General features: G+C 53.0%; 1 protein-coding gene across 5 annotated transcripts in view; it reads right to left on the bottom strand.

The window, feature by feature from the left end:
- RANGAP1 (Ran GTPase activating protein 1) overlaps positions 1–12175 on the bottom strand; it is a 29899-nt gene extending 17724 nt beyond the window's left edge. For 2 of the 5 annotated variants that reach the window (XM_047786152.1, XM_047786155.1), the window contains exons 1-4: positions 11931–12174; positions 9308–9457; positions 4264–4391; positions 1995–2054 (exon numbers count right to left, since the gene is read on the bottom strand). In XM_047786152.1, the coding sequence (XP_047642108.1) occupies positions 1995–2054; positions 4264–4391; positions 9308–9419 (300 nt within the window). In that variant the 5' untranslated portion in view covers positions 9420–9457; positions 11931–12174. Of the gene's footprint in view, positions 1–1994; positions 2055–2963; positions 3290–4263; positions 4392–9307; positions 9458–11930 lie in introns of those variants that run through there. The other 3 variants (XM_047786156.1, XM_047786154.1, XM_047786157.1) reach the window with 3 other exon arrangements.
- Positions 12176–21485: the final 9310 nt, after the last annotated feature.

Here is a 21485-nt window from a genome sequence, read left to right as displayed (position 1 = left end):
TCAAATCAGAGATACAGCTGCCAGCCTAGTATACCACACCCACAGCAACAGGGAATCTGAGCCATGTCTGTGACCTACACCACAGCTCATGGCAATGCCAGATCCCCACCCTGCTGAGCTAAGCCAGGGATCGAACTGGCATCCTCATGGATACTAGTTGAATGGATATTCGTTTCAGCTGCGCCACAATGGGAACTTCCTGGCTAGCAAATCCGAGGGAGGCTGGAGGCTGAGGACCCACCCAGGGGTGTGAGACAGTGATCCAGGCAACAGAAGAGGGCGCGAGTGGCCAGTGTGATGGGAGATGGAGGAGGGGAGACCGAGCTGCAGGTGGGTTCTCACAGAGGGAGGGAGACCTGCAAAGCTGGGGGTTCGTTGTACGTGGAAGGAGGGAGGCAGGCTGGATGCCTGCAGGGGTTCTGGTGGGGACTGGGCAGATGAGGTGCCCAACTTCGAACCTCAGCCCAGGAGGAGACGTGCAGGAGGCACTGCTCCACTGGGAACGTCCTGGGGATGCCTGCAGTCCCCCCCAAGAGAAATGGCCTGGAGGGGAGGCGCTGCCAAAGACTGGGGCAGAAACAGGGCTGGGCATGGGCAGGGCAGGTGGTTCAGGGTGGGAGGAGTGGGGTGGGGGCCGTGGTCAGGGCAGCTGAGGCCGTTTCCACGTCTACCCCACCACTGAGGCCACAGCCAAGGGCCACGGTCTGGCTGCCCCTCCGCCGGCTGAAGAAAGCCCAGCCCCTGGGGACCTGGCCCCAACCGACCTCCAGCCCCAAGGCAGCAGCGAGAGCCGCTCAAATGCCCGCTCCACCCTCCTTGCCTTTCACGCCATGCCCTGAGCCCACATTCTCTTATTCCTGTTTTGTCTAAGACCTGCCATGGTCCTAAGTAATGTGGAGGTAAAAACACCTCCTTCAGCGCTTGAGGCAATTAAATGCTAAAACGTAGGTAAAACAAGGGCCCAGAAGCCCACGGCTAGTAGCTATCGAGTCCCCTCAGCGTCTCTGACCGGAGAGCCTTTACTTAACGGTCACCAGACCGGTTTACGTCCCCTGCAGCCTAATCGCAGCCCCATCTGGCTCCTGTCCACACCTGAGGCTGGTTCCTGACTCGAGCCGCTCTCCAAGGGCTTGCTCATCCCCCGTCCAGGGAGCCCTCCCTCCAGGGCCCCCATGAGGACATGTGCCACACCCCGGACGACCGTGAACGGTCTGACAGACGTCCTGCAGAAGCCGGGTGCGTGCAGGCATCTCAGACAAACAGCGACCTGACAAGGCGGCCCTTGCTCCCCTAGGGCGAGGAACGCAGTCGCACGGACGGTCAGGCCAGGAATGGGCCAAGAACCTCCCCGAGGGCACCTGTGCTGAGCGGATTCAGAGAGGCCGCGGGCCGCCAGCCCTGCCCCCCAGGAGCCCCAGGAAGCCATGTTCTGTTGGGAGACCCCCTCGGATCTGTCCTGCCCACGGGCGCGCACGCACCCAGGCTGGGGACCGACCCAAGGCCAGCGGAGCCCCAGGAACGGGGAAGTGGAACGCAGGCAGGAGGAAGCCACCAACGGTGAGAAGCAAAGCAGCCCCGGCGGGGCGGGAGGGAGACGGGGCGGCCAGCAGGCTGCGTGCGGAGGGCTGAGGGGCAGACCCTCAGCGTGCAGGGGAGGGAGGGGCCCGGGCAAGACGGAAACGGTACAGGGGGCGAGGGCCACCCTGCCTGGCGCCAAAGCACTACACTCAAGAGTGAACCCTGGTCAGTCTCTGCTGTGGCTCCTGTCACTGTGCCTCCCAGTGTCACTGAGACCCTGAGTCCTCCCTTTCTGGCTCCCCATCACCACCTGCTCAGCAGGACACAGGTAGGGGCTGTGCTGGCCCGCTGTCTGTTTCGGCATCTCAGGCACCCACAGGGCACTCTTGATCTCCAGAAAGAGGCCGAGAGAAAAAGCCCTGGGAAGGCCTAAGGGGTCCCTCAGCCGGGGAGGAGCAGAGGCTTCGCTCACTCACCAGGGCGGGTGGGATCTCTGACCGCAGCCTCCCCGTGAACATGTCGCTCCAGTGGCATCGCTTTGGAAGAAGGAAGAAGGAGTTAGCCCTGCCGCGGCCTTCAGGTAGCCCCCCAGCCCCACGCCCCTGGACTCTGGCCGCTAAGCTCTACAAGTCTGCTTCATCTGGACTTTGTCAGCCAAGAGTGGGACCAGCCTGACCGAGGTGACAGGAGCTGGAGGCCCCAGGGACAGCGGGGGATGAGCCGAAGCGTCAGGAAAGCTCCTGCCTGTCCAGCCCTCTGGGTCTCCGGGAGGGAGACCAGGCTGAGAGGGAGGGGACTGGCCCCGGCCCCACGGCAGCGAGTGGCAGGACGAGGACCAAGACACCAGGCTCCTGGCCCAGGCCTAGTCTGTGGGCCCCAGCGACGTGTGACGTGATTTGGGTGGTGGAGGAAGAGGAAAGTGAACGATACAGGATCCAGCATCGGGGCAGTGACTCTTTCAAGCCCCTGACTGCCTCCAGCAGTGACTTCAGTTTGGAGTTGGCGGGTCTCACCCACCTCCCCAGTTCTCGCTCATCTGCCTTTTTGTAAAGGAAGAGCGGGCTTCAGGCTCAGAACCTTCAGAGGGCAATGGCATCAAACCAGAATTTATTTGCACTATTTTATTTCCTTTATGGTCAGGGATGCCATTTTCCAGTTACAGAAAGGATCGTGCTTGCTTTCACTCCACAGTGAGCCGATTTAAAGGAGATACTAGGTAAATGTCGCAAAGGTAGTGGCCACGTGACTGGGTCAGGGCTCGCGCTGGCCAGCGGGGTTTAGTCTCCAAGCTCAAAGCCCTCCCTCTAAGTCTGGTTGCTGTGTCCACCCCACATACCAGCTCTGACAGCTCTGGCCTCTCCTGGGCCAAACCTGGGAGCAAAGGGACGCAGGAAAGGCAACTTCCCCTGAAATCCAGTCTTTAAAATGTACAAACTGAATCCAACCTTAAGTACTAGAGAAGTTGGTTTGTGCAGAATTCTCACATCCTCCAAAAAAGCCAATCACTTCCACCTGGAGACGTTCTAAGGGTCTGCTCAGCGAGTTACACCTGCACAAGGATGCTTGGGCCAGACCAGGGAGCCACAGCCAAAGCGCCAGAGCCCCTCCCAAGGTCTCATCCCAAAGCATCCCAAACCCAACTCTGATGGCCTGGGGATCGGCACGTGGCTTCAGGGCTGGGCTCTAGTCCTGACCAAGCTGACCCCAGGCCCGCCACTCCCTATCTCTGACCCCAGTATCTCTTTTTTTTGGCCCCACTCACAGCACACGCTAGTTCCCAGGCCAGGGAGGAAACCCACGCCACTGCTATAACCAGAGCCACAGCGGTGATGACAGCTCCTTAGCGTTCTGCACCACAAGAGAACTCCTCATGGAGCATCTTCAAGGACTAGCATTCAGAGGAACCCACCTGGGACACCCCAGAAGAGGAGAACCTTTGTGTGGGCCAAAAAGGGGCACCACTTGGGTCTAACCTTGAGGAGTACTTGCCGTTCAGCTGTGAGAAGGGCAGTTAGCCAGGCGCTTTCCAACCACCACAGCCTCGGGGCTGAGGTCTGGCCATTTCTGCTCAGCACGAGACTCCTCCATGGGGCATCTCTGCTCTGGAGCTCCCTTCCCCGCTGGGGCCTGGGCGTCTGTCCGAACGGCTTCCCTGTGGGAGGCTCTCGCCCGTCACAGGTCCCAGATCTGCACAGTGAGCTGGCAGCGCTGCCTGTCTGGTTCTGCTCCTTCCTCTCCACCTTTCTCTCGTGTTACCCCATGAACCTCTTACCTCCTGCCACCACCTCAGGGCCTGTTACTGGAGCACCCAGACATGCCACACAGGGAGCGGGGCCCGGCCAGGCTGAGTTCTGGGGAGGCCAGAGCGAGAGAAGCTGCTGGAGGACTTGTGGTTGCCGAGGGGGAGGGTGGGTTGGGACTCTGTTATATCAACAACCCGGTCGTGCTGCAGCGCACAGGGACCTACATGTAATGTCCTGTGATAAACCACATGGAAAAGGATATGAAGAAGCATGTTTACATACGTATAACTGGGTCGCTATGCTCCACAGCAGGAGTTAACCCAACACTGTAAATCAACTACACTTCAATAAAATAAAAACCTTGTTTAAAAAGAGGAGCTGTTCAAGGTGAGGTGACTACCAACAGGGGCCCAGGAGGCTGTGGACACAGGTGTCAGCTGGGGGGCTGTGAGCGGAGGCTCGTCCCCAGGCAGCCCGGGCCTGCTGGCCCTGCAGACCTCACCTTCAACTCTGACTTCTTCTCCAAGGCCTTGGCGATGACCCTGGCTGCTTCCACGCCCACCGTGTTGCCCTCCAGGCGCAAGGCCTCTAAGCCGTCAAAATCCTCAATCTCCTTGATCACGTCTTTGGCTGCACGGGAGCAAACAAAACAGAACCTTACTTAGGCTTCTGGAGTCACAAACAGCTGAGGCGGGAGCTTAGGCCCAGGGACTATCCTGTCACTCACGACTCCAGGTGCGCCTACTGTGCGCCAAGCCCCGCCTTACAAAGGACACTCGGAGAGGCCGATGTCCCTATCAGTCTAGACAGGGACATGGCTGCACAAATAATTCCTCTGTAATGAGTATTAAAACAAGGCACGTATGAGAGGCCTGGGAGCCAAGGGAGAAGAGGAAGTGGCTGCTCTGGGCGAAGAAAGTGCTGGGGTCACCCTGTGGGCTGTGGGGGGGCACTGCCAAGAGAGCCCACCAGGCACCACGTCAGAGGCCAGCAGGCATGACTTCAGGCACGAAAGCTTCCAGGGCTAAATGACCGGGGTGTGGGGTATTCATTACTGTACTATTTTATTATGACCAAAAATTCTAAACCACCTAAACGTCCATCGAGAGAGGACAGGTTAATGCACCGGAGAAGAGCATACACAGTCCGACTCATGTCATTAGCAATGAGGGCAACGCAAGTGTTTACTTGACTTAGAAAATAACCACGTTCTGGGGATCAGTGAAAAATGAGGTTATCCAATGGTGCCTGGTCTCGGCACGCTTTTAGAACGTTGTCTGCACTCTCTCTCTCACATACACACTAAGGTCTAGAAGCCAAATGTTAAAGCAACTGTCTCTAGGTGGTAGGATTCTGGGTGAATCTGTCTTCCCATCACCTGCTCAATATGTTCTCAATGTTATCAGGTTAGAAAAGTAGCTTCTGAAGTATCTGTAATTATGATCCCAACTGCTTTAAGAAAAAAGAAAGGGAGTTCCCATTGTGGCTCAGTGGTTAATGAATCCGACTAGGAACCATGAGGTTGCGGGTTTGATCCCTGGCCTGGCTCAGTGGGTTAAGGATCCAGCATTGCCGTGAGCTATGGTGTAGGTTGCAGATGCGGCTCGGATCCTGTGTTGCTGTGGCTCTGACATAAGCCGGTTGCCTATAGTTCCGATTCAACTCCTAGCCTGGGAACCTCCATATGCCACAGGAGCGGCCCTAGAAAAGCCAAAAAGACAAAAAAAAAAAAAAGAAAAAAAGAGAGAGAGAGAGAAAGAAAAAAGAAAGGAACTCAGCTAATGCTCATGGGGAAAAAAAAAAAAAAACCCTAGAAAAAAATGCATCAAAATTAACAGTAGGGGAGTTCCCGTCGTGGTGCAGTGGTTAAGGAATCCAACTGGGAACCATGAGGTTTCGGGTTCGGTCCCTGCCCTTGCTCAGTGGGTTAAGGTTCGGAGTTGCCGTGAGCTGTGGTGTAGGTTGCAGACGTGGCTCGGATCCTGCGTTACTGTGGCTCTGGCATAGGCTGGCGGCCACAGCTCCGATTAGACCCCTAGCCTGGAAACCTCCATATGCCGCAGGAGGGGCCCAAGAAATAGCAAAAAGACAAAAAAAAAAAAAAAAAATTAACAGTAGGTACATCCTGGAGCTATGTTACAATGAAGATCAAGTTGTTTTTCTTTCTCTCACTGCTTCTGTATTCTATAATGAGCATGTATTAAGTTTGCAATCTGAAAAAAACACACAGGTTACCTGAAAAAGAAATCTAGTCTGGCCAGCACTGGACGGAGCAGGGGACGTGGGAGGGAGGAGCCGGAGATGAGTATGGGAGGAAAGGTGAGCGTGAGCTTCCAGGTTACGAGAACCACAGAAAGGTTGTCTGAAAGTTTGCAACTTGCAACCTGTAAGGGGTTCCCTGTCCAGGCTGGGGCACCCGCCTCCCCCCTCCCTGGCTGCCACCACAGCACCTCCTCAGAAGCCCTCCCCCCAGGTCAAACATCCACTGCCCAGGCTTCGAAGCCCCCGACCTCCCATGTGCAGCCTGTGACAGTTTTACACTCATCTGAACGGTAACTTCATCGTGACACGGAGACTCATTGATACCAGCTTCCTTACTGGGTGCCTGGTGAGTTCTGTGAAGAAAGGGACTGGCTTTGCCTCTGCTCACGGCTACGTCCCCAGCGACAGGCACTGACCATTCTCCACCACATCTCACTGGGTAGTTATTGCCAGGTCTGCCTGACAGCAGAGTGAACGGAGACAGACAGGGGAAATGAATGCCCACTAAGACTGCATGGCTAGACAGTAGTGACTGGCATTCATTTCATGACAAGAAAGGCTGGACAAGTACAAGCCTCCCATTTTCTAGAAAGGGAAGCTGAGATTTCAAGGAATGAAGCCACTCTGCCCAGGAGTTCAGGAAAAATGGCAGAGCTGAGCTCCAGACTGGTTTTCCAGAATTGAACCTATGTGCTGCTTTCTGAACCCTGGCAACTGTGCACAGCCATGGCCCTTAAGCCTCATCCTGGCAGAGAAGCCACTTAGCCCCTCTGCCCACCCTGGAGCTGGCATTTAGGGGAAGGCCTGGCATGGCCTCTCTGCCTTTTGGAAGACCTGATCCAAAAGGCAGCCCCCAACATCCAAGGAATGGCTAGGTCACCAAGAGAAAGGACAGCTGCTCAGCGGAATGTTTCTACAGGCCTTCGAAGCAGGTGGCAGAGACGCCAAGACCCCAAGGGAAGGTTTAACTCAGGCCGCACAAGTGACAGGAACATAGAAACCCAAAGGTACAGTGCTTGCCACAGGTTTAGCATGGGGACAGTCCCGAGGACAGAGAGAGCTCAGGGGGTAAAGCTGGGTGGCCTGCTTCCTCAGTCAATGCAAACGGAGTCACACATAAGTTGGAGTCATACATAAGCTACGGCAGGTGACTAACCAGCTGTCACGAGCTGCAAGGATGGGATTTCTGCAGCCTCTACTGTCTCGCAAAGTAACAAGCTCCAGGTGTTCCTTACTCTGCTATTAAGGCAGCAAGGCCTTTCTTTGGTCCTTAATTGACTTACTGGGGAGAGAAGGGCCTTGTTCTTTTCTCTTTTTTTGCTTTTTAGGGCCGCACCCGCAGCATATGGAGGTTCCCAGGCTAGGGGTGGAATCGGAGCTACAGCTGCAGGTCTACGCCACAACCACAGCAAAACAAGATCTGATCCATGTCTGTGACCTACACCACAGCTCACGGCAACATCAGATCCTCAAGCCACTGAGCAAGGCCAGGGATCAAACCTGCGTCCTCATGGATGTCAGTCAGATTCGTCAAGTCAACCGCTGAGCCATGACGGGAACTCCAAGGCCTTGTTCTAATCATCAACTTCACGGCCTCCGTGCACAGGCCCCTGCCCCCCCCTGACCTCACCGGCTCAGTCCCAGCCAAGAAAGGGGCCCCTTCTGGACCCACCAGACCCCTCCATACAGCATTCCAGGGCCTCTGCCCAGGCTCCCAATGAGGTTCTGACTTCTTCTCTCTCAAGCCCACCCTGTGTGTCTTGGCCGCCTAACCCACGTGGTTCTCCCCGCCTGCAGTGCCCTCTCTCCTGCAAGGACACGCCAAGTACCCACTCACCCATAGAGACATCCTGCCCCTCCTGAGCTAACAGCAATCCCTTCCCCCGGCCTCACTTCCCAGAGCTTTCTGTTCCTGCCTCTCGGTATGTTTCACCTTCTCCCTCCTGGGAGTTACCTGGGTTCCTCACACCTCTTCCTGAGGTTACCAGCTCCTCAGAGGCTAGGTCTCTGGCCAGGCCCAGTCACCCAGCACAAAACGGGAGGCAGCACGTCCAGCCCGAGCTAGTGAAGTGGTTATGTGCATGCATTTCAGGACCAGACCTGGATTTTAATCCCAGCTCCCCACTTCTAGCTGTGCCCTTAGGAAAGTCACACCGCCTCCCTGAGCCTCAATTTTTCAACCTGCAAAATGGGATGAAACCTTTTGGGGGTTAAATTGAGATACTCTGTGTGGCACTCGGGACCGCCTGACACGGCACTAACGACTAGTGCTCAAGAGCAAATTCACGTTCACTGGGCTGAGAACCCGCTGAGAAGCGCCGTGGAACCAGGATGAAGCGGGACCGCTGGTAAAATCCCGGCTCTGCCATTTACCGCTGTAGGGCCTCAGGCAGGTTACTCAAGTGTCCCAAGCCCTTCTGTCCCGATTTATACAAAAGGCAACATTCTCCCTCCCTCAGGGATGATGCAAGGGCCAAGCGCGAGAAGGAACTCTAAGTTTTACGGCCCTTGAGAGACGTCAGGACCGGGCATCCCCACACTGCCAGCAACCCAAGGACGCCAGCAGCCTCTGAGCCAGCAGAGGGGGGCGCGCCTGCCTGCACACCATGGCAACCAGGCAAGTCCAGACCAGTTTCTCTGGTTGGGCCGGAACCTCAAGCGGCCTCACAAGTTCTGACGTAGGTGCCTTTACTTTCAGGTGACAGGGGATCCAGGGTTGATCAGTGCCAGCCGTGCCTCGGCCAGGGATGGAAAGACAGGGTCTGCATTCGGTTACTAGTTCTCTCCAGTCCTGATTTCTGTTCAGAGACGGGGCATCCATCCCTCCCCCAGGGCCATTCAGCTGCACGGACTAGGCCTCCCGAGAGGCCTGGACTGTCGGTTGAACGCAGCTCCATGAGGGCCTCAGCTCTGGGGAAGAGACGACAACTATTCCCGGACCAGCTCCAGATCACCGAGGTGAAGGTGGGGGTGGATCTGAAGCAAGAAGTCAGGCCTGTATCTTGGGACGGCCACCAACTGTGGTCCCTTGTTGCTCACCATCCTCTCCAAGAGACAAAGGGGCCTTGCCCAGCTGCCGGCCCAGGCGGTCACCAGCAGGGATGCCTCCTGCGGGCTCAGAGGCAAGGCATCTTTAAGCCTCACTGGGACAGACCCAACCAGAGCTCACAGAACTGCTGGGACAAATAACATGACAGTGAAGCTAGGCGGGGCCGGCAAGCAGGAAGAGTAAATGCTCGCGTGTTCACTCTTGTGCCTCCCTGGGTGGCTGCAAGGAAACTCACCATCTTCCGCAGTATTGAGTTTGAGGCTCTTGCCCTTGAAACTCAGCTGTCCCCCGGCCACCTGGGTTTTGGCAAGTGTCTCTGCCAGCTTGGCAATGTCTTCAGAGGCCATGTTGGTCACGTTGGTGGGCTCCCCTGGAAATCTGCAAACTGAGGTCAAAGGTCCATTAGGAGAGATGAGTCTCTTGGAGTTCCCACTGCGGTGCCAGGGGATCACCAGCATCTTGGGAGGGCTGGGACCCAGGTTCGATCCCCGGCCCAGCACAGTGGGTAAAGGATATGGCATTGCTGCAGCTGTGGCCCAGGTGGTGATTGCAGCTGGGATCTGATCCCTGGCCTGGGAGCTCCAAATGCCACAGGATGGCCAAAAAAGAAAAAAAAAAAAAAGAGAGAGAGAGAGGAAGAGAGAGGAGTCTCCTGGGCCTCCAGGTTGGAGAGGGGAGGGCAGGACATCAGCCATTTCAGCTGCCCGACCCCACCTGGGCAGCTTAGCAGGGGAGACCTGCTAAGGAAACCCCAAGGGCTAAGCCACTGGGAGAAATAAAAACAGCATTAAGGAAGGCACAGTTCTAAAAACCTGGAGAAGGCAGCAAGAAAGGAGAAGAATCACTTTTCAGCCTCTGAAGAATGACCATCTCACTACTTCTGCCCAACGGCTCAGCTGAGACCCAAGCAAAGCCCTGTGAACTGACCAGTGAATGGCAATGGAGTCCCAGACAAAGGCTACAAAGAGTCTACCCAGAGCACACACCTGCCAGATCATCTTGGCTGCTCTCTCTTGGAGGGTCCCAGTCCTCAAACAGGACATAGATGGCTAAGGGATCCAGGTCATCCATCCCAAGGAATCCCCCACCACCCCCGCTGGCATGACTCTGGGGGTGGGGCACAGGGGTCAGCCCTCTGCACGTCTGGTTTCAACCTTGGCCAGAAGCCTTATCAGCCCAGGGTAGCCAGACCTCGGGGGTTCCTAGGAGACCAGAAATCTCTACATCACAACAGCCACCATCACAATAGAGCAAAAGGACAGAGAGCTTCCAGCCTAGGGCTCAACAGATCGGTAGAAAGGGTCACTTCACTTCCCCGAAGAGAAATGACAGGTAATCAGGGAAGAATAATGATATTTAGTGTCCCAGATGTTGATAAGAAAAAAAAATTAAGAGGGGAAGGGACAAAGAGTTGTGTTGTTTTGGGGGGGGGGGGTTACTGCAATTTAAAGCAGAATGGTTAGAGAAGGTATCATTAAGAAAGAAACAAAGGCTTGAAGGATATCAGGGATTGAGCCATTCAAATATCTGGGGGAAGAACATTCCTGCAAAAGAAACAGCAAATGCAAAGGCTCCCGTAGGGAAAGGCGGGTGGTTAGAGGAACTGCAAGGAGGGCAGGGGGAAAAGAGGTGAGCGATGAGGAAAAGAGAAATGAAGAAGGGGCCTCCATCGCAAATGGCATTTTAAGAACTCTGGCTTTTACTGTGAGTGACAAATTGAACCAATGATAGAGAGACGGTGGTCTGACAGGTGTGTTGACAGGATCACCTCATCTGCAGCATTTTCAAGCTGCTCCAAGAATGAAGGGATGAAATGGAATAAAAATTAGGAGTTCCCATCGTGGCTCAGTGGTTAACGAATCTGAATAGGAACCATGAGGTTGCAGGTTTGATCCCTGGCCTTGCTCAGTAGGTTAAGGATCCGGCGTTGCTGTGAGCCGTGGTGTAGTTCACAGACGCGGCTCAGATCCCGCATTGCTGTGGCTCTGGCGTAGGCTGGAGGCTACAGCTCCAATTAGACCCCTAGCCCAGGAACCTCCATGTGCCACAGGTGCGGCCCTAGAAAAAGACAAAAAAAAAAGAATAAAAACTAGCCTGAACCCCACCCCCACCTCTTGCAGTTCTGGTATGAGACAATTCGAGGCTAGAAAAATGAAGGGGAGGCCACCAGATGGAATAGGAACACAGAACTTCAGCTGGAGAAGTGTCCATTTCTCAGTCCAGTACACTCACACCATCCACTATAAAGACTAAGGGACTGGCGCACAGAGAGGTGAACTGATTGGTCCAAGGTCTGCAAAGGGCCGGCAAAGCAAAGACAGTCATTACACACACTCTGGGCAGGAGTGTCGCAGATTGCCACAGGTACACAGGCACCGCTCCCGTCAAGTGCTAGCAGGGACTCACGCTGGCCCCGGGGTCTGCGACGCCAGCCCAGGCCCTCCGCGCGGCTGTGGGCCCATCGGGTGGTGGCCGCGGAGAAGCGACGCGCGTGTTCAAGCCACAAATAACAAGCGGGAAGCATGGGAGCCCCATCCGGGATCCCAGGCGGACGCGCACCGCCACCAGATGACACCGACGCTAACAGGACGACGCCACTGCTGGCAGCTGCGGGCTAGGCGGCCGGGGTGGGCCTGACACCCTCTCCAAACCTCAGTTTCCTTACTTGCGTAAATGGCCAGCGCCCCACTCTCACCCCCCTCGCGCGCTCGGCCATCGAGGACACGAAGAGCTCGGCCGAGAGGGCACGCAGAAAGCGCCCCGGGGAATCATACCTTCCTTGCCCAGTTCCAGGGCCGCGCCGCCCCCGCCCCAATCCCAGGCAGGTGACAGATAAAGGCAAGGGACCCGGCTCCTACCGTAAACAGGCGGCGCCGCCGCCGCGTGGGGAGACCGGAGCGCGCGCGTTCGCCCGGGTGGGCGAGGACTGATTTAGGGTCTGGGTCAGATCAGGTCGGGGTCGCTGCCTCCAGTCCAGAGGCCCGATGCCCAGCCCACCTGTCCGTCAGCAATCCCAGCGGTTCTCGCCGCTCGCACCTTCAACACCACCTGCTCCGCGCACCGCGGCGGATGATGGCGGAGGAGGAGGATTTTGAAAGCCGGCAGTTTCTTTCCTTCGATTTGATTTGTTGGAGGCCCGGGCCGGCTCCCCCTTCCCCCCACGCGCGTGGCCTGTCGGGTATGGTAGTCCTGTTCTCCTGCGCGGGACTCAGCGGGGCGCCGCAGGACAGCGCCCGCGGACTACAATTCCCGTGAGGCACCATGTCCAGGGCCCTTCGCGAGTCCCTCTTTGCCCACCCTTTTCGGCTTCTGGCTTTTTCTCCGGGAGGCCACTGGGCGGCGTTTAGCGGTGAGGGCCCAGAGCGACCACAATTCCCTACATGCCTTGCGGCCGGACCATCTGATCCCTTCCGGAAAGGTCCCGGTTCACGTAACTTTATTGACAAAGACTGCCACTGCCGAAGGCTGGCTGCTGGATCTATTCAGCAAGAAATAGGTATCCATTTCCTAAAGGGAAAGCCTCGGCTTTTTTTTGTCCCATGAAATTGGAAGGACATTCGAAGCCTCTCACATAAATAGCCACAAATTAAAAAGGGGAGGAGAAGGGGGGCTGGTAACCCGATAGCAGAGAAACTTCCACACCACCTTAACTGATCCACTTAACGTCAGTAACCAGACAAGCTGACATTCGTCGCACACTTCCCGCAGAGGTGTACTGAGAAGGACACAGCATCACCATCCGCATAAAATTAATCATGGGGAAACATGAGGCATTCCTAAACCGAGGGACATGCTACAGAATAACGAGGTCGTGCTCTTCCAAATGTCTGTGTCATGAAAGACAAAGAACAGCTGAGGAGGAGCTCCCGCTGTGGCCGAACTGGATCCACGCCTTGGAAGCGCTAGGACGCCCGTCTGATCCCCATTCAGGCACAGCGGGTTAAAGGATCCGGAGTTGCCCCTTCAGCTTAGGTTGCAACTGAGGCTCGAATCTGATCCTGGCCCAGGAGCTCCATATCCGCGAGGCAACCAAAAATGAAAATAAATAAATAAAATAAAAAAGAAAAGCTAAGGAACTATTGCAGATTAAAGACACGATTGGGGGAGTTCCTATTGTAGCTCAGGGGGTTACAAACCCTACTGGTATCCCTGAGGATGCGGGTTCGATCCCTGGCCTTGCTCTGTGTGTTAAGGATCCAGCTGTTGCTGCGATCCATGATGTAGAGTCACAGATGCAGCTTGGATCCAGTGTTGCTGTGGCTGATGCTTAGGCCTGCAGCTGCAGCTCAGATTCCACCCCCAGCCTGGGCACGTCCATATACCTAGAGTGTGGCCCTAAAAGAGTGAAAAATAAAAATAAAGACACAATTGGAGTTCCCTCCTATCTCAGTGTGAAAGATCCCTGGCCCTGGAACTTCCACATGCGTGGGGGTTGGAGGGATGGATTAAAAAATAAATAAATAACAAACATAAAAGGAGAGGATAATTAAATTCAATACATGGTCCTGGATTGGATCCTGCTGGTGGAGGTGGGGGAGGAATTACTACAAAGAGCAATATTGAGACAGCACAATTTGTATGTTAGATACCACCATTGCATCAATGTTAAACTTTCTGATTTTTTTTTTTTTTTTTCCTTTCTAGGGCCTCACCCACAGCATATGGAAGTTCCCAGGCTAAGAGTGGAATAGAACTGCAGCTGCAAGTCTATGCTACAGCCACAGCCACACCAGATCGAGCAGCGTTTGCAACCTACACCACAGGTCAGGACAGTGTCAGATCCTTAACCCACTGAGTGAGGCCAGAGATTGCACCCATGTCCTCATGGATACTAGTCAGGCTTTTTACCCAGGAAACCACAGCAGGAACTTCCAACCTTCTGATTTTTATTTTTGTACTGAGTTATGTAAAGACCACCCTTATTCTTGGGACTTATATTCTGAAATAATTAGGAGCATGAGGTCTGCAGTTGACCCTCAGGTGGCTCAAAAACTGTACATCTACAGAAAGAAAGGGAGAGAGAGTACAAGTGTGGCAAAATGTTAATAAGCGAATCTGGGTGAAGGTTGATAGGAGTTACATTTTTGCTACTTTTCTGCAGGTTCAAATTATTTTTTAAGTATTAGAACACAAATAGTTTTTTTCTTTTCACAAAGAACTTTTTAACCATTTTGCAAATAGCATGTGTTCTTTGTAAACATTCCAACCAACACAGAACAGGATAAAGAGAAAAGTAAACATTACCTGTGAAACTCCTAGTGCCCAGAAATAATCACCGTCAACATATGCCGCCCTCGTTTCCAAAGGCACCACTCATAACTCAGCTCACACACATGCTTCTGCATTCCCTGCCATTCAAGGTTAAATGCATTTTGTGCCAGATTCTTCCAAATGCAGCTGATTTCATCTTTACAACCATCACTGCCACCCTTCCCCACATTGAGCTTAGAAAACTCAAGCTCCAGACCCCGTTCACACAACTATGAGATGTGGATCCTCTTCACGCTCCCTCTCCTTCTCTGCTTACAAGACCCCTGTCAAATGCCACCTCCTCCAGGAAGCTTTCCTATGCCACTCCAGCCAGAATGAGTCCCCTTCCTCTGGGCCCCACAGCAAGCTACCAATCCCCATAGCAGTTGGTCTGTGAGGTTTTTCACAGTCAGAGGTAAAACTTTTCTTGGCAGCTTCCTCCTCAGCCTGGGAGAGCCTCTGGGCAGGTCCTGGTTCTCTCCAGGCAGCATCCTCTTGGGGCCTGGCCTGTTGCGGATGCTTTGGGTTTCCTCCTGGAACTGGACTCCAGTCAGGGTCACTGATGTGTCCTTATGATGAATCATCCTCTGAAAAGGCTGAGATGCTCCCAATCAGACCTGATGCTATTCCTGTGCCGATGCCAGCTAGGACCGGTTGATTGAATCAGTCCGATTTTTCTTTGGGGTGGTCTTCGGGCTCCCTTTTGTGTGTGTGTGTGGCCTTGCCCACGGCATGCAGAAGTTCCGAGGCCAGGGACAGAACCTCCACCATAGCAGGGACCCAAGTGGCTGCAGGGACAACGCCAGATCCCTAATCTGAAAGGCCAGAAGAGAACTCCCCAGACTCCCTTTTCCAGTTTTACTTACTTTTTTTTTATGATGAACATTTTTAAAAATTAAAAAAAAAATGTTCTTTGTCTTTTTAGGGCCGCACCTGCGGCATATGGAGGTTCCCAGGCTAGGGGTCCAATCAGAGCTGTAGCCACCAGCCTCCACTACAGCCACAGCAACGCCAGATCCGAGCCGAGTCTGCGACCCACACCACAGCTCACGGCAACACCGGATCTTTTACCCACTGAGCAAGGCCAGGGATGGAACCCGCAACCTCATGGTTCCTAGTCAGATTCATTTCCACTGAGCCACAGAGAGAACTCCATGATGAACATGTTTATTTAAAGTACAAGTAGGAGTTCCCATCGTGGCTCAGTGGTTAACGAATCCGACTAGGAACCATGAGGTTGTGGGTTCGATCCCTGCCCTTGCTCAGTGGGTTAAGGACCCAGCGTTGCCGTGAGCTGTGGTGTGGGTCGCAGGCGTGGCTCAGAGTCCGAGCTGCTGTGGCTCTGGCCTAGTCGGGCAGCTATAGCTCCAATTCGACCCCTAGCCTGGGAACCTCCATATGCCTCGGGAGTGGCCCCAGAAAAGGCAAAAAGACAAAACAATTAAAAAAATAAAGTATGAGTAGTATATTTATTTATCAAAAAATTTAAAAATTTCGATAGGCAGCTCATACCCTAAACCAATGGGTTTTCTCCACAGAAGCTTCTTGTTGATTATGGGTCACCGCTGCCTTGACTTAAGTCAGCCCCCCTCCTCCCGGTCCCTGCCCCCCTGAAGTCCCTCTCCACCCTAGTGTGCCAGCCCCTGGGGACCTATCCTGGGCCCAGACTGGGTGGGTGGCCTGGCCTCCCCGCCTGCCTGGACTCCCTCCCCCCTCCCTCCGCAGGTGTCAGGTTGGAGCTGGGCTGGGAGAGTGTGCGACCTGCACCATTCGCCCCATCCACAAGTTTGAGCCTCCCCCACCCCCTCCCACCCTACAAGGACATCGAGTATCTGGGCATCCAGGGGGAAGGCTTGTTCAGAGACTCCCAAGATAAAGGCATCAAGAAGTGGGCCTGGAGTTCCTGTTGTGGCTCAGCGGTAATGAACCCGACCAGGATCCATGAGGACACAGGTGCGATCCCTGGCCTTGCTCAGTGGGTCAAGGATCTGGCATTGCTGTGTCTGTGCTGTAGGCCGGCAGCTGTAGCTCCAATTCAACCCCTAGTCTGGGAACTTCCATATGCCACAGGTGCAGCCCTAAAAAGCAAAAAATAAAAATAAAATAAAAACAAAAACAAAACCCCACAAACCTTTGATAGAAAGATAGAACCATCTTAGGCCATCTCTCTCCTCCTTTCAACAGATAGAGAAATGAGGCCCAGAGATATCAAACAACCTGCCCAAATTACACAGTAATTTAGACAAGAGATAGTGGAAGCGTTCTTTTCAACATACACACAAAACAAGCGATTTTGTGAGTGTGAGGTGGAATAGGGGAAAAGTGGCTGTTCCGAGACCTCTTTCTGTTGTGCAGCAGGGTTTTTGTTTGTTTGGGATTTTTGTTGTTTGCCTGCACCTGCAGTATGTGGCAGTTCCCAGGCCAGGGATTGAACCCCAGCAGCGACCTGAGATGCTGCATTGACAACACTTGATCCTTAACCCACTGCGCCAAAAGAGAATTCCTATGCAGTGGTTTTTATTGCTTTGTGGTTTTCTTTAAAAAAAAAAAAAATGTTTTGAGGAGCAAAGCAGACTGCCTCTGATTAGTTTGGTTTACTTTACTGAGTGTTTTAAATTCCATTCGGGTGCCTGAAAGCAAACTTAATTGCCAGTTGTAAATGTCACAAATAACAATATTTATTCTGGTTTCCTGAAGAGCTACCAAGGCTACAGACTTGCCATTCAGTCAGATCAAAAACAAATGCCTGAGCTATGTCAGACGCGAGAGGAATGTGGAGAGACAGTCCCAAGATCCAACTGGGTGCTGACCTTGGGCCCCTGGAGCGAGGGGATGGGCCTAGCCTCCCCCGCGTGGCTAGAGAGCCGCCCCCTGCCCCTCGCCCTTCCCTCGCCCCCGGGGGAAGGGGTTCTATATCATCTGTTAAAGATAATAAACCAGGAGTTCCGGCAGTGGCTCAGCAGTTAACGAACCCAACTAGCATCCATGAGGACATGGGTTCGATCCCTGGCCTCCATCAGTGGGTTAAGGATCTGGCCTTGCAGGGAGTTGTGGTGTAGGTCGCAGATTAGACGCCGATGGCTGTGGAGCTGCTCGGATTTGGTGTTGTTGTGGCTGTGGTGTGGGCCAGCGGTGGCTACAGACTGGACCCCAAGCCCGGGAACCTCCATACGCTGTGCGTGTGGCCCTAAAAAGAGGAAAAACTAAAAGATAACTCAAACCACATTCCCCCTAGGTGCAAGCCCAGGACTCCTTTAGCTGCTTTTTTAGAAAATGTGATAAACAACCACGATTAAATAAATTCATTCACTCCACAGACAGGTATGGAGCCTCGACTATGCACAAGGCCCTGTTCGTTTCTTAAATGAAAACTGATGGCCATTTTTAAAAATTAGCATAAATCCAAGATCCAACTGTGTGCTGACCTTGGGTCCCTGTATTATAATTTATCTCAGCTTTTAGGCTCATGGGTCCACCTCTCTCATTTCTTATTTTTCTTTAAAAAATTTTTTTATGGCCACACCTGTGGTATATGGAAGTTCACAGGCTAGGGGTGAATCAGAGCTGCAGCTGCCATCCTACACCACAGCCTCAGCAACTCCAGATCTGTGACTTACACTGCAGCATATAGTAACCCACTGAGCAAGGCCAGGGATCAAACCTACATCCTCACGGAGACTATGTTGGGTTCTTAATCCACTGAGCCACAATGGGAACTCCTTAAATTTTTTTTTTCATTTTATTCTTTTATTTATCTTTTATTTTTAGGGCCACAACTTCGGGCTATGTTAGTTCCCAGGATAGCGGTTGACTAGGAGCTGCAGCTGTAGGCTAGACCACAGCTGCTGCAGCAACACAGGATCCAAGCTGCATCTTTGACCTATCCTGTAGCAACACTGGATCCTTAAGCCACTGAGCGAGGCCAGGGATTGGATCTGCAGCCTCCTGGATACTAGTCAGGTTCCTAATTCGCTGAGGCACAGTGGGAACTTTTTCCTTTTTTAATTTTAATTTTTAAGTTATTTTTATTCTATTATTATCATTTTTTGGCCATGGCATGCAGCAGCTTGATGTGGGATCTCAGGTCCCAGACCGGGGATTGAACCTGGGCCACAGTGGTGAAAGTGCTGAATCCTAACCACTGAACCAGAAGGGAATTCCTACCTCTCTCTCTTTTAAAAATTTATTTATTTATTTTGTCTTTTTAGGGCCACACCCACAGCATATGGAGGTTCCCAGGCTTGGGGTTGAATCAGAGCTGTAGCCACCGGCCTACACCACAGCCACGACAACGCCATATCTGGGCCGCAGCTTATGGCAATGCCGGATCCTTAACCCACTCAGCAAGGCCAGGGATCCAACCTGCAACCTCATGGTTACTAGTCGGACTTGTTTCCACTGTGCCGCAACCAGAACTCTCCAGAGACTATTCTTATCATTCCCAAACTAAGCCTAAAATTGTGCATTCCTCTTCAGGGTCTTGCCCTAAATCCCAAGTTGAGACCGCTTGCTGGAGGGCTGGGACCTGGGACTGTGCTGGAGCTGTGAGGGCAGGGGGTTATATGCAGTTGCAGGAGCTGGCATGAGGCCTGGCAATGAATGGTGTTTTGTTTTTGTTTTGCTTTTGAAGCCTGCATCTGTGGCACAGGGAAGTTCCCAGGCTAGGGGTCAAATCAGAGTTGCAGGTGCTGGCCTACACCACAGCCATAGCAATGTAGTCAAGTCTGTGACCTGCACCACAGCTCAGGGCAATGCTAGATCCTTAACCTGCATCCTCATGGATACTAGTCAGGTGTGTAACCCACTGAGCCACAACAGGAGCTCCCTCGAGGAATGATATGAGTGAACACCGTACACAGCTCTGCAACTAAGACTGCCATGCGCTCAGCTCTCCCCAGGTGATAATAAGACATTTCCTGGGTCCAGGCTATGGCAGATTTAAACCTGGAGCAGGCGGTGCTTACTAGAGAAGGGATAACTGAATGATGTACTTGCCAGTTCCTCAAAGGTCAGAGCATGGATATCTGATTCCCCTTCTCCAGCAACCCAATCCTATGATAGGGTTCTTGGGATTAACCAGTGATGCACCCAGATTTCAGATATCCTCGTCTCGATGCTGTGCTCTTATAGCAGGACAGGCCTGGAACTGAATTGTCTCGTTCTCTATCAGCCATGTGACCTCAACCAAGTCATGTAACTGCTTTGCGTCTGACCCTTTACCACAAAATAGGTAAAAACAATCCCTACCTTCCAAGCTTTGAGGGAGGATAAGAGAATCAACATGCACAAATTTCTTGGCTCATAGTAAATGAAAAGTGGTGGCTGTGACTCTTATTTCAGCTTTAATGTGTGGACATAGGGCACCTTGCTGGTACCAGCTTCGGGGCCTTTCTCTTCAAAGCACCGTCCCCTCTGGGTGGAGTCTGCTGAGGACCTATTTACCATCTCAGGCAGCTCAGGTAGTTTAACTAGTGGACGCCAAATTCAAGAGACAGGGCAGCAGAGGGGAGGGCTGGTGTGCAGGTGAATTTACCTTAAAGAAAGGACAGTCCTTTTTTCTTTTTTTAGGGCCGCACCTGTGGCATATGGAGGTTCCCAGGCTCAGGGGATTGAATCGTAGCTGTATCTACTGGCCTACACCACAGCAACACCAGATCCGAGCTTGCGCCACAGCTCATGGCAACACCGGATCCTTAACCCACTGAGCGAGGCCAGAGATTGAACCTGTGTCCTCATGGATGCTAGTCAGATTCATTTCCGCTGAGCCTCAACTGGAACTCCCCATCCTCTTTTAAGGATATGTGTTATTCCGCTGGCAACCTAGGATGGAGGAATCACCACAATGTTTACCAGCTAGTTCACTTGAGGCAAGGTGCGGTAGTCTAGGGAGTTCCCATTGTGGCGCAGTGGAAACAAATCCAACTAGGAACCATGAGGTTGTAGGTTCGATCCCTGGCCTTTCAGCAGGTTAAGGATCTGGTGCTGCCGTGAGCTGTGGTGTAGGTCACAGACACAACTCGGATCTGGTGTTGCTGTGCTGTGGTGTAGGCCAGCGGCAACAGCTCCGATCCGACCCCTAGCCTGGGAACCTCCATATGCCACAGGTGCAGCCCTAAAATAAACAACAAAAAAAAAATTTAAAAAAATCAGTGTAGTGAAGGGAGGAGGAGTTTGAGAAATTCTGACAGTGCAGGTGCATTTTTTCCCCTTTCCAAGGCTCCCTTAAAGTAGATGGTGAAAAGTAGAGGACGCCATGGAAAGGATACTCTGGAGTTAGAATTGCCACCTTGGACAAGTCACCTAATCTCCAAGCCTCAGCTCTTCATCTGCACACAGGCATGCTAAAACCCCACCTTCCAGGGAGTTTCCATCGTGGCACAGCGGGAACGAATCCGACTAGTATCCACACGGATGTGGGTTTTATCCCTGGCATCGCTCAGTGGGTCAGGGCTCTGGCGTTGCTGTGGCTGTGGTGTAGGCCGGCAGCTGAAGCTCCGATTCGACCCCTAGCCTGGGAACTTCCATATGCCCTGGGTGCGGCCCTGAAAAAAAAAAAAAAAAATCAAAACAACCCCCAAACCATCTTCCAGGATTATCGTGAGAATTAAATAAGTAAACTGAGCTAGTTTCCTATTCTTCCCAGCATTGATCACAGCGTGTTTAAAATTTGTCTCAGCATGTATCTCCAGTTCCTAGGGTTTTGTCTGGCACAAACGTGGAAGAGAGAACATTTGTAAAAATAAATCTTCTAGGCTCACAGCAGATCTTTAATACATTAATATACACACACACATACATATATGTACATACATGCACATATACATACATGAGTGTAAAATGAAAAGGAGCCAGAACTCTCTCAGGAATCAATGGACCAGCGGTGGGAGGGTGGGATGACACCGTATTTGGAATCCGAAGCTCTGTATTCGAATCCAACCTGGACCTGGCCAGCTCTGCGGCAGTGCCAGGGGATGCCTGGAGCTGGTTTCTCTTTCCGTGATCTCCCCTTACCTTCTGGGTGTTCTAAGCAGTCTCAAATCTTTTCGGGAAAGCCTGTACAACAGCCGAAGGCGGTCCCGATGCCTCTCTGAGCCTTCGGTCCTCGTCTTTGGGCCGAAGGCGACTAGGATTTGGGGATGCCGTCAATGAAAGCATCTGGAGAC

The sequence above is a fragment of the Phacochoerus africanus genome, chromosome 7 (assembly GCF_016906955.1).
Source record: "Phacochoerus africanus isolate WHEZ1 chromosome 7, ROS_Pafr_v1, whole genome shotgun sequence".
NCBI lineage: Eukaryota > Metazoa > Chordata > Mammalia > Artiodactyla > Suidae > Phacochoerus > Phacochoerus africanus.
The sequence above is the reverse complement of the archived record's forward strand: the minus strand, read 5'-3'. Positions and strand labels throughout refer to the sequence as shown.